Source organism: Convolutriloba macropyga, chromosome 14 (genome assembly GCF_964194025.1).
Source record: "Convolutriloba macropyga chromosome 14, txConMacr16.3, whole genome shotgun sequence".
In the NCBI taxonomy this organism is placed as follows: Eukaryota; Metazoa; Xenacoelomorpha; order Acoela; family Convolutidae; genus Convolutriloba; species Convolutriloba macropyga.
The window spans coordinates 32,466,378-32,479,667 of NC_134481.1; the positions used below are offsets into that span (position 1 = coordinate 32,466,378).

Below are 13,290 nucleotides of genomic sequence, written 5' to 3' on the forward strand. Positions count from 1 at the left end.
GAACCATGTTCAAGTAGCAGACATCTAAAATTGGGCTTTATGGGTTTTTATCTCAAGTCTATTTATTATTTTGTTTTCCGATACTGACTCAGGTGATTCTTGGTTGGTTGCTGAGCAACTAATATTTAGGTGCACTTTGAAAAAATAAGAAAAGAGTAAAACTAGCCTAAAGAAGTCAGAACGATTTCACTTAATATGCTGAAAAAGCTGTGAGCTAAGGTAATAAAACTAACAAATCTTTCTTCGACGAAGTAAAAACATAGTAAAACCTGTCTTGAATTACTAACAGAGGAATTGAAGAAAGTGAAGACAAAACATCAGTTTTTTTAAACAAAAAAACTGTTCCCTAAAAAGCAAATTATACCAAGACGTCCTTAATATTCGGGATTAGAATCATTGATCTCCCGATCCCTCACCAGAATAATAGCCCACTCGGCTATCAGCACCTTCTTTTCGCTATGTTGCAATTGATTTTATTTTAGCAACAAGCAAAAACGAAGAAAGGAAGCGTGAAGAATTCAGTTGAGATCTCAAAGAGTGTTCTAGAAGAAAAGAGCAAAATGGTGAAGCAAAAAGACCAAAACATGTACAAAAATTGCTACGAACTTGAACTTCGTTCGAGAGCAATTAAACAGAGCACTACAAAAAGCTAAAACTTTTTCTTTCATTTTCTTTTCAAAAACTGGTTTTATCAAACTTATTATGTTCAAAAACATCAACTTTGAAAGTGCTTCACACAACATTAGTTTAGGTAGCAAGCGCCAACTTTGTAGAAAACTACTTAGAAACAAAAAAAGGACAACAAAAATATTTGTCAATGAAAATATGTGCCCTCAAATTAGTTAAACCGACCAACTGACGCTTGATATCTTCAAAATGCATTCATCTATCGATAGTTCGAGAGTGTATATCAAATTCGAGAAAACATTTTGGCGACCATGCATCAAAGGTAGCAACAAATGCAGGAAACAACCAACAATAAAAAACTGTCAAAAACAAATGGTGTTAAAAGCAAAAAACAATTAGCGATTAAACAAAAATTTTTTTGCCGACTAAGTTATGTATAACTAGAGAGAAAAAATGGAAATCGCAGAATCAAATAATCCACCAAAATTTTTCGTGAAAAAGATGCATCATAGTAGCCTTCATTTTATAGATATTTTTACAAACCCCCTTCTTCAAAAAAAATTGCGTTAGAACTTAAAAAGTGCTACCAAAAAACCGCATTGATTTGCTTTGCGAAAATTTGCTCACACTGAGATTTTCTGCTCTCTCTCTCTCTCAGATTTGAACAAAAAACTATTCTGATATCCCTTTTTGCTTGACAATTGTTCAGCAGAGAATAAGGGATTTCGTAGAAACGGATTAAATTATTAGCAAGACAAGTCATGAAAGAACAGTCCGAAGAATTGAATGAAAAACTATTGTACCTGGCCATCATATCACTTTCAGGATTAGCCGATTGAAAGCCAAGGCCTTGAAAATCAAGATCCACTAGAACTTCTGTCGAGAAAGTTTTAACACAAAAACTTTAAGGTTAAATTCCATGGATAGAGACATTACCAAGCACAAAAAATTTTGACTATTAGAGCTTAGAACATTTGAAAGTGACAAAAAATTCCCAAAACTTCAAAAACAAAAAACCATTGGAAACACGTCTAACTCAGACATTGCAAACATGTCTAACATCTGTCGGGAAAGTTTTAACACGAAAACTTTAAGGTTAAATTCCATGAATAGAGACATCACCAAGCACAAAAAAATTTTGACCTTAAAAGCTTAGAACATTTGAAAGTGACAAAAATTTCCCAAAACTTCCAAAACAAAAAAAACCATCGCAAACATGTCTAACTCAGACATTGCAAACATGTCTAACTTCTATCGGGAAAGTTTTAACACGAAAACTTTAAGGTTAAATTCCATGGATAGTGACTTCACCAAGCACAAAAAATTTTGACTATTAGCGCTCAGAAAATTTGAAAGTAAAAAATTTCCCCAAAACTTTAAAAACAAAAAACCATTGCAATCATTTCTAACTCTTCAAAATTATTTACTCAAAACAAAAATCAATTGTTCCATGCTAAAAACTGTACAGCTTTTTATTTGCACGCAAGCAGAGATCTTGCCGCACAAGAGAGACAAACAGAAACAGGAAGGACGAAAAACTTGAATTTGAGAAAATTAGCGAACATTACATAATTAAAGTTCTTGACGCTATTGTTCCCAAACCTAAGAAGTAATCAACTAAAATATACGTATCAACAGATGCAAAAGCTACATGGACCCTGCAAATCGAAAAATTGAAAAAGTTAAAAAAAATTTCCCGACAAAAATAGATATAATAGCACATTTTATAGAAAAATCTCCAAAACTTGATAAACTATTATCATAAATGGCATTTCGTTGGAACTAAAACTATTCAGTATTCCATAGTCATTTTTTTGAAAACTTGCCAGAAATTTAAATATTGAAAACCATTTTTTAATATCTATAAGCTCTCCAATAAATTAATTCTTGTAAATTTATTCATTTAAAAAAACTTAACTGGCCCCTGCATAATAAGAACCTCTAAAAATAAAAGAACTTGATAAAAAATGCAAGTTATATTATAGAGACGCTCAAAATTGTAACATGTAAATCTTCAAAACCATTTCTTTAAACTGAAATCTGTCTAGAAACTATCTCGTAAACCACATTCAAGATCTGAATTGATTTGATTTAGTCAGAGGACAAAGCACGCAAAAAGTGGCAGAGATTTTCTAAAAAGTTTGATAGAATTGCATTTTTTTGAAACGCCGCCAAAGTTCTTGATATGAAATTTGCAGATTCACTATACTATTTATAGAAACGATCCAGTAGCCCATTTTACAGCCCTACAAATGTTTCATTGACCACTGAGGATCAAAAATCCGAAAACCGACAAAATTTTTGGGAAAATTTGAATTACCAAAGTATATAGCACAAAAAGCAGACAAAAAACAAGTTTTTGCTTGCAATGCAAAACTATAACCATTAAAAAAACGTTAAAACAAAAATGACGGAAAACATGAAAAAATGAACCAATTTGAACACAATAGGTACAAAAACTGACCTTTTAGCTTGAATTTAGGCTTTCCAGCACGCTCAGCACATAAATTGAAAGACTACTAAAGCCAGTTTAAGACCTATAATGAAACTTAATTCCTCATGGATGCTACCTGTCTATCCAGTTTTAAAAAGTCAAAGTCATTGAAAAATGTGTGAAAACAACTTACATGAAATACCATTGGTTGAAGATTGTCAGAAAATAGCCGCAATAGCTTTGTAGATCTGAAGTCTCAAAAAGATTATAAAAGAACGAATCCAAAAAACAATATTCGTCTTATCAAATACAAAGATCTTTTTGTTTTGATTAAGAATCTCTTTCATTTATTGCTGCTTCTACTAGCTGCCCTCGAATAGCCTTCAAATAGAGAGACACCCGAACTCACTCGAACTCATCTCTTCGAAATAAAGTACAGAAAAGTCAGTTTCAGAGTGATGCAGTTATTTTTGAGAGTGGGATAAGAAAAAATTATATGATATACATGAATGATCGTCCATATTTGAACAAAAGGACAAAAAAAATCTAGAAACAGTTGGAAATTTTCTTTTTCCAAGATTTAAACTCTTAAGAATCCCTAAAATTAGAAATAATTTGACTCTACGCTTACATAGAATTGGTACTTATTACAACATTCTGGCGTAAAGGTAAGAAAAGCACATAACTCCAGGCCAAAATCTTTAAATACAGCAAAAAGAAGAAACTTTTAGAAGTAACAATATTCCTTTAAGCAGATCTGATAAACGAACAATAGAAAAACAGACAATTGAATTACAAATAAAGACAAGATTCGCATAATGAAAAATATTTAAAAAACAAATTTTGAGACTAAGCAATAAAACCACAAAAAACTTATTCGAAAACCACAAGTCAAAATCTTAAAAACGATTGCTAGGAACTGAAGCGACAAATTAGATTCACTTTTCCCTCAAAACCAACCGATGAAATCTAACATTAATGAGATGAAGTGATAAAACAGCAGTAGGTACAACAAATACTAACAAAACTCAAAATTCAAAAAAAAAAATGACACCGAGATAAGTCATACAAAGAAACAGCTTTGAACTGAAACAATTAAATTGGACTAATTGGCTCATATCAACAACCTATGAGAACTATTCCGAAAGAAGTTGATAGAACAACAAACTGTAAAACAAATGCTCTCAAAACCCAAAATATCATCAAAGTATTGTGAGAACAAATAGTGTAAAAGACATGAAAACTTGTCATTAACTCGAAAACTTACTTAGATCCATTTTGACCCCATTAAACACCCATGATACCGCCATTAAAGACAATAGTTGATCAGACAACAGAAATAATAATCAAAAGATGGGGCAAAAAATTAAGTTTTCAATAATGTTTTACGACAAATAGTGACAAATAGTGTCAAAAAAAACATCACCGACTAACGCCCGAAAAATTGCTCTCAAACAAGTGACGAGTGGGAGGGGGTGAGTGGAGTACGGGGAGGAGGTCAAGCGGTTGGCTCCGGTCGAATTGCATTCTTAAAAGGTTGCTAAGTCGTAAGGTCTTAAGAGAACTTAATGCATTCCAAGCGTTACCTGATTATCCTAAGGACGAAAACTCAAATTGGACAGACGAAAAATTGGTTAAACAAAAAATTGCATAAAAAGATTACAGGAGTGTTGACATTCGCGACAGATTACCGCATAACAGAAGAGATTGACGCACATTGGGAAAAACAAGAAGAAGAAAAAAGATAGAAAATGACAGAAATTGTCACTTATTTTCAAAAAATTTTCAAATTTTGTGTTCAGTTTCAGTTATATTCTAAAAATAAACTTAATTCAACGTCTAAATTTCAAAATATTAAGCTTAGTAATAAAGTCAACTAACTATCGCTGTAATGAACTTTGATAATCTAATGAACCGTGACTTCGTGAACAGGTTTTATTGATTTCGCCCGTTTTTTGAGTTTGTTCTTTTGACATTGACCGTATTCACTAAATTTCGTCATTCAATTTGCAAAAAAATTTAAAATCCATTTAGTTGGAGCAATCAGTGAGTAAGTCACAAATCATACGTAAAAATCGCTACTTATCTATAACAAAAACGTGATCAAAACGTGAACTGAGTTCACGAAACCATAGCAGGACAAGTCCTCAATAACAGAACAAAAATTTAACATGACTAATTACTTTACAATTAAAGTGCCTCCAACCTAAGAGAACCTCACAACCATAATCGAAAACTCTTAACATCAGCAGAAAAAAAATTCAGAATTTACAAAGTCATAAAAAAACTTTCATTAGTTTTAATGACTGAAAAAAGAAACATAGCTGGCAGATTGCCAGAAAATAGCCGCAATAGATTCGTAGATCGGCAGTCTAAAAAAAACCAGTAAAGAAGACAGACCAAAAAAATTCGTCTTTTCATTGAAGGCTGATCTGTTATATTTTGATTAAAAATCTGTATAAGTTATTGCTGCCTCTATTAGCTGATCTCAAATAACCTTCATTTAGAGTGATACACACCCATTTGACCTTATCTCTTTGAATTAAAATAAATAAAAGTCAATTTCAAAGTGAGGAAGTCATTTTTGAGAGTGAGGTAAGTCAAGTGTGACCAAAAATTTAATGAACAAAAAAACTCGCTCCACTAAGAGCGAAAAATGACGTCACACATGCAATTCAGTTGAAATTGCATGAACGAATGAACAAAAAATGGCTGTGACGTCATATGGTCGTAACAAAAATCATGACGACGAAATAAAAAAAAACCAAGAGAAGGCCAATAATAGCCTCAGCTATCGCTGTGCGGCTATTAACAATTAAACTACAAATGAAGTTAACATTCACAAAGTCACTTAAACATATAAAAATCAAATGGTATCTAAGTGAAAAGAAACGTCATCAAAAAGTTTGAGCTAATAACTTGACTGAAATTACGCTGCACTAATAGTTCAATAATATTTTATTGTTGTTATTAAAATTAAGTGAAAAGACCTAATAAAACACTTCAGGTAGAAAAAAAATCAATTTCGTTTTTTGAAAAGCAGCTGTCAACCAACGTCTAAAAACCGATTGCTGTGAACTCAAGCGACTAATTAGATTCTCCTGTTTCTCAATAGCAACTGTTGCCATCTTCCCTTAAGGAGATTAAGTGATGATACAGTAAACATACCCGGCAGATTGCCGGAAAATAGCCGCCGTTGATTCCCATAACTCTATTGGGATTGAAAGAACAAAATATCAACAAAAATTGATTTCTGTATAAAAACATTTTTAAGTGCGATTTTTTTTAATGTCATTTCGTTATTGAACATACTCCTTTCTCTCACCGAGAGGCTACAGGGTCTAGTATCAATACCAATAAGCATTATAGATAGTAACTAAAACTTATGATAACAAAGTTCAAGTGCCGGGCATCTAAAAATGGGCTTTATGGGTTTATCCCGTTTCTATTTCTGACTTTGATTTTTATACTGACTCTCTTCATTTTGAATTGCTTTGCTGAGCAGCTGCTGTTTAAAAGGACTTTGAGCAGAATGACAGAAGAGTGAAACTAGGCTAGAAAAGTCAAAGAGATTTCACGCAAAATGTCGAAAACGCGGCAAAATGGGTAAAGCAAAAAAAGTTCCACGAAGTACAAAACATAGCAGGACAAGTCTTGACGTACAATTCAAAGAATTTTCATTGACTAAATAGAAAAACTAGACCTAGAATGGACTATGAGTGACTTGAGAAACCATTTTAAAATATCAAATAAAGCAAATAAGAAAAAAACATAAAATCAATGTCAAAATTCCGCATGTGAACAAAAACAAAACCACTAGCGAGAAATAAAAATTTAATGCAAACAAAAAACTAGGCCAATAATGAGCTGTTAATGGATTGGGAAAACCATTTAGAAAAAAATCCGATTCAAAAAATTGAAAAAACAGTAAAAATCAGAGTGAAATTGCCGCGTGTGAACAAAAAAACCACTACCGAGAAGCCAAATTTTTGTCCAAACACCGTTTGCTCACTCTACTTTAAAATTCGAGCGAAAAAATTTCACGCCGCAAAACCACTCGCTTTTTCGCTCAGTAAAAAAGACAGACCAAAAATATTCGTCTTTTCATTGAAGGCTGATCTGTTATATTTTGATTAAAAATCTGTATAAGTTATTGCTGCCTCTATTAGTTGATCTCAAATAACCTTCATTTAGAGTGACACACACCCATTTGAACTAATCTCCTTGAATTGAAGTAAATAAAAGTCAATTTCAAAGTAAAGAAGTCATTTTTGAGAGTGAGGTAAGTCAAGTGTGACCAAAAATTTTATCACGCGCCTGAACAAAAAAACTCGCTCCACTAAGAGCGAAAAATGACGTCACACATGCAATTCAGTCGAAATTGAATGAAGGAATCATCAAAAAGTGGCTGTGACGTCATATGGTCGTAACAAAAATCATGACGACGAAATAAAAAAAACATAGCAAGACAAGTCCTGACACACAATTCAAAGAATTTTCATTGACTAAACAGAAAACTAGACCAAGAACGGACTATGAATGGATTGGGAAAACCATTTCGAAAAAAATCCGATTCAAAAAATGAAAAAATCTGTAAAAATCAAGTGAAATTGCCGCATGTGAACAAAAAACCACTAGCGAGAAACCGAATTGTTGTTCAAACATCGTTTTCTCACTCTACTTTAAAATTAGAGCGAAAAAGTTTCACGCCCCAAAACCACTCGCTTGTTCGCTCCACTTTCTGTTTCGATATGATCAAAATCACTACTCCAATTTGACTTCAAAAATCATGAAAATGCGTAAAAAATGCGTGATCTTAAAATATACATAGCAAGACAAGTCCTGACACACAATTCAAAGAATTTTCATTGACTAAACAGAAAACTAGACCAAGAACGGACTATGAATGAATTGGGAAAACCATTTCGAAAAAAATCCGATCCAAAAAATGAAAAAATCTGTAAAAATCAAGTGAAATTGCCGCATGTGAACAAAAAACCACTAGCGAGAAACCGAATTGTTGTTCAAACATCGTTTTCTCACTCTACTTTAAAATTAGAGCGAAAAAGTTTCACGCCGCAAAACCACTCGCTTGTTCGCTCCACTTTCTGTTTCGATATGACCAAAATCACTACTCCAATTTGACTTCAATAATCATGAAAATGCGTAAAAAATGCGTGATCTTAAAAAATACATAGCAGGACAAGTCCTGATGTACAATTCAAAGAATTTTCATTGACTAAACAGAAAACTAGACCTAGAACTGACTTTGAATGGACTTGAAAAAGCCAGCACCCCAATACAATTCAAATTCTTTCAATTGTGAAAAATAGGAGCGTTATAATAGCCGGCTGAGAAGATGAGGGCGGCTATTAATAAGTGCAACGAATAATCTTAAAATTTAATAATTCAGTAAAATTCTTTGGAAATGAAAAGTGTACAAGTCAAAGAAAGTCTGCTAAACACTGAAACGAAGAAATCAAATAAATTAGGAATCTTTGAGGAACCAATGAGAGTTGCGTCATTAAAGAGACATTCTCATTGCGATTGAAATTGACATTGTTACTGCTTTCAAAAGCTAGCTATTGTTTAGCGAGGCTGTCTTTAGCTTAACTGAGGGGTTGCGAGGTGACCGCAGTGGGGGGTTTGCTGGAGTTGCATGGGGGCTTGATGGGGGCAACTGTGAGGGAGGATCTTTGGCTGAACCTGCCCAGATCAATATTCTCGGGTGCTTGATGGTGGAATGAAGTGAGGGGAGCTGCTGTTGGAGAGGGTTGAAGTGGGGGCGGGGTGTGTTCTTTGGGGTGGGGTCAGACTCTAAGAACCACCCTTTACACCATGAGTATCAGTCTTCAAAACAGTTTTTGTGTATCGCGTACCTGAAGACTTATGATCTGAAAGGCTCTAAGAGAACTTAAGGACCTCTGGGTTCCACCCGTTTATCGTTTATTCCGTTTTTGAGGATAAAAGTCAAACGGGCGAGGCAAAAAATGGGTTGTCAAACAACAAATTGCATACAAAAGACAAGAGGACTAATGTAATTGCTACAAACTATGTTTGAGCGCAATTAACAGCAATTTCAGCATTCAAATTTTGTAGACTTCATACATTCGCTAATATTTTTGTGAGTCAATTTAAGTCAATGTAGTCAATTTTTTAGAAAAAAACTAGCAATGAAGTGAAAAATTAAACCTTTTAATATAATTTATAATAGCTTCTGACCTGTCTCTAATGAGAGTAAACGACGAGACAACAAAAAGTACAGCATATGTTCTCATAACTCAACAACACAAACTTGGTGAAAAATTAGTGACAAGGTCTTGAAAACAAGTGACCATAAACTGAAATTATTAGTTAAGTTCAATTCTGCCCAATTATCAACCAATGATACAGTCATTATTACATTTTATGACAACTAACTGTACAAATTTTAAAAAGCATTAGTTGTCCTTCAATGATTTCAATCAGTTTCCAATAGGCACCACTAGAAAACATATTTGTCATATTAATAGCACTCAAGAGAAACACTGAAAATAGCAGTGAAATTGCCCCAAGTGAAAAAAATTGCTTTCACAAACCTAATATTCAAATACGTACCAATACCTTACTCCACTTCAGATGTAAATAGAAAAAATTACGTTTACAAGCTACTTGATTTTTTCCCTCTGCTGCTCCGACTTGATTAAAATCCCCATTTAAATTTGATTTCTCAAAAAGTTGAAAAAAACCTGAAAAAGTGTGAAGAGATCTGAGAAGACAGCACATCATTACAATCCAAATATTTTTGACTGTAAAAACCAAGAGAAGGCAGGTAATAGCCTCAGCTATCACTTATATAAAAAAGACAGAGCACCAATATATTTTATGTTCTTTGGATTGTAAAGATAGATCACCATTAGTCCTTTTCCAGTCTTAAAAAAGACAGAGCACCAGTACAATTCAAACTCTTTGAATTGTGAAAAAGACATAGCACCAATAAAATCTAAATTCTTTGGATTGTAAAAAAAGACAGCAGGTATTTGGCGGGGAAAGGGTCAAACTTTACTGCATACTTGGAGATCAGTGAGCTGAAAGGCTGTAAGAGATCTTAATGCCCGCTATGCGCTACCTGTTTATCTCGTTTCTGAGGTCAAAAAGTCAAATGGTTTAGATGAAAAGTCGGTTGAGTGAAAAATGGATAATTGCTACAAACTTCGTTTGCGAGCAATTAATCATCCTTGTTTTCAATTTGCACGATCTTGAACATCAAACTCTTTATTTTTTTATTTTGCTTCGTATAGATCTGAATTAATTCGTTGCTGACCCAGGAATCGATTGGCTTTTCTAGAGTATCGATATCAATTTATATATCTTATATCTTATATGGTATTATTTTCTCAAACTAGGCAAAATACAAATTTAAGGGAGAACCCATTTGTCTTTCCCATTTACTGTGATTGTAAAAGTACTCAGTTATTCTAGTCGATATGCCTATTCAGATCTTGTGTTACAGTATAAAAATACCAACGCGAGTGTTCTCCCATTGCTGGACTGCTCTGAGTGGTCTAACTGCTCTCAGAATCCTCAGTAAGTCAGTCACTGTAGTCGTACGAGTCACTCCTAAATCAAGCAGTTAACCAATCACAAACCTGTCAGACTTTTCTGGAGCTGCTCATGGGAATCACTGAGCTAATTTACTAACGATTATTTCTCTTCAATACAAGATTCAGATTTTGACAGAAGTTGACAAACATACTATTTGATATTTTACCAGCTTCAATGATCACGGGCCGATTACAACAAGATATTGTTTTTTTTGGCCCGGGCCGAGGAATTTGGCCAAAATTATGTAAGATCAGCGGCAACTAGCGTTGACAAGTCGGAAAATTCACCGCAATTTTCTTACATAATTTTGCGTTGAATGCGTTGAATTTGAAGACAAAAATTCAACGCATTCAACGCAAAATTATGTAAGAAATGGCGGTGAATTTTCCAACTTGTCAACGCTAGTTGCCGCTGATCTTACATATTTAGCGTTGAATTTAGCGTAGATCTTACATATTAAGCGTAGAATTTAGCGTAGATCTTACATAATTAGCGTTGAATTTAGCGTAGATCTTACATATTTTTGCGTTGAATTTAGCGTTGATCTTACAAAAAATCAACGCGTAGAACTCTGGGTATGGGACTCGAACCAATGACCTCCTGTTTACTTGTCGCCTCTTCTACCATTGCGCCACCGTACCTTGGTTTCCTTAAGAGCCGCAATCCTTATAAAGCGTAGATCTTACATATTTTGCGTTGAAATTAGCGTAGATCTTACATATTTTGCGTTGATTTAGCGTAGATCTTACATATATTGCATTGAATTAAGGGTAGAACTTGCATATATTTCGTTGAATTTAGCCTATAAAAGAGCACTAAAAAAGTTTTTTTCTGACTTCTTGTTTCTCACCTTAGGAGTATAGGGTTCGAAATAGTGAAAAAATTAATTTTTCGAAAAAACTTGAAAAAATTTTGAAATCGTAAAATGGTCTGAAACGGATTTTGCACTTTGAAAAAGCACTAAAAAGTGATTTTTCTCACCTGTGCAGTATAGGGTCGAAACACGAAACAGTTAAAAAATTGACTTTTTGAAAAAAAAACTTGAAAAATTTGAAATCGTAAAATGCTCTCAATTGAATTTTTCACTATAAAAGAGCATTAAAAATGATTTTTCTCTGACTTCACGTTTCTCACCTTTTCAGCATAGGGGTCGAAACAGTAAAAAAATTGATTTTTCGAAAAAAACTTGAAAAAGTATTGAAATCGTAAAATGGTCTGAAACGGATTTTGCACTTTGAAACAGCACTAAAAAGTGATTTTTCTCACCTGTGCAGTATAGGGTCGAAACACGAAACAGTTAAAAAATTGAATTTTGAAAAAAAAACTTGAAAAATTTGAAATCGTAAAATGCTCTCAATTGAATTTTTCACTATAAAAGAGCATTAAAAATGATTTTTCTCTGACTTCACGTTTCTCACCTTTTCAGCATAGGGGTCGAAACGGTAAAAAAATTGATTTTTCGAAAAAAAACTTGAAAAAGTATTGAAATCGTAAAATGGTCTGAAACGGATTTTGCACTTTGAAACAGCACGAAAAAGTGATTTTTCTCACCTGTGCAGTATAGGGTCGAAACACGAAACAGTTAAAAAATTGACTTTTTGAAAAAAAAACTTGAAAAAATTTGAAATCGTAAAATGATCTCAAATGGATTTTGCACTATAAAAGAGCACAAAAAAGTGGTTTTTTGCTGACTTTGCTTTTCTCACCTGTGAAGTATAGGTATCGAAACAGTGAAAAAATTGACTTTTTGAAAAAAAAACTTGAAAAACTTTTGAAATCATAAAGTGGTCTGAAACGGAATTCAAAAAGTTCAACCTTAATTTTGTAAGATCTACGCCAAAACTCTACGCACAAATATGTAAGATTGGCGTTGAATGCGTTGAATTTATGTAAAATCTCGGCTAAATTCAACGCTAAATATGTAAGATCTACGCTAAAATTCAACCCAAAATATGTAAGATTGGCGTTGAATGCGTTGAAATTATGTAAGACCTACGCTAATTTCAACGCTAAATATGTAAGATCTACGCTAAAATTCAACGCTAAATATGTAAGATCTACGCCAAAATTCAACGCAAAATTATGTAAGATTGGCGTTGAATGCGTTGAATTTATGTAAGATCTACGCTAAATTCAACGTTAAATATGTAAGATCTACGCTAAAATTCAACGCTAAATATGTAAGATCTACGCCAACTTTCAACGCAAAATATATAAGATTGGCGTGGAATGCGTTGAATTTATGTAAGATGTACGCTAAATTCAACGCTAAATATGTAAGAGCTACGCTAAATTCAACGCTAAATATGTAAGATCTACGCTAAAATTCAACGCTAAATATGTAAGATCTACGCCAAAACTCAACGCAAAATTATGTAAGATCTACGCTAAAATTCAACGCTAAATATGTAAGATCTACGCTAAAATTCGACGCTAAATATGTAAGATCTACACCAAAATTCAACTCAAAATTATGTAAGATTGGCGTTGAATGCGTTGAATTTATGTAAGATCTACGCTAAGTTCAACGCTAAATATGTAATATCTACGCTAAAAATCAACGCTAAATATGTAAGATCTACGCCAAATTTCAACGCAAAATATGTAAGATTGGCGTTGAATGCGTTGAATTTATGTAAGATCTA

General features: G+C 33.3%; 1 protein-coding gene across 1 annotated transcript in view; it reads right to left on the reverse strand.

Annotated features, from left to right (window-relative positions):
* The window catches only part of LOC142353561 (sodium channel protein 1 brain-like), a 111,620-nt gene that overhangs the window by 54,448 nt on the left and 43,882 nt on the right, over positions 1-13,290 (reverse strand). Inside the window, exon 6 of the mRNA XM_075405825.1 lies at positions 10,569-10,660. Coding sequence (XP_075261940.1) covers positions 10,569-10,660 — 92 coding nt within the window. The remainder of the gene's footprint in view (positions 1-10,568; positions 10,661-13,290) is intronic.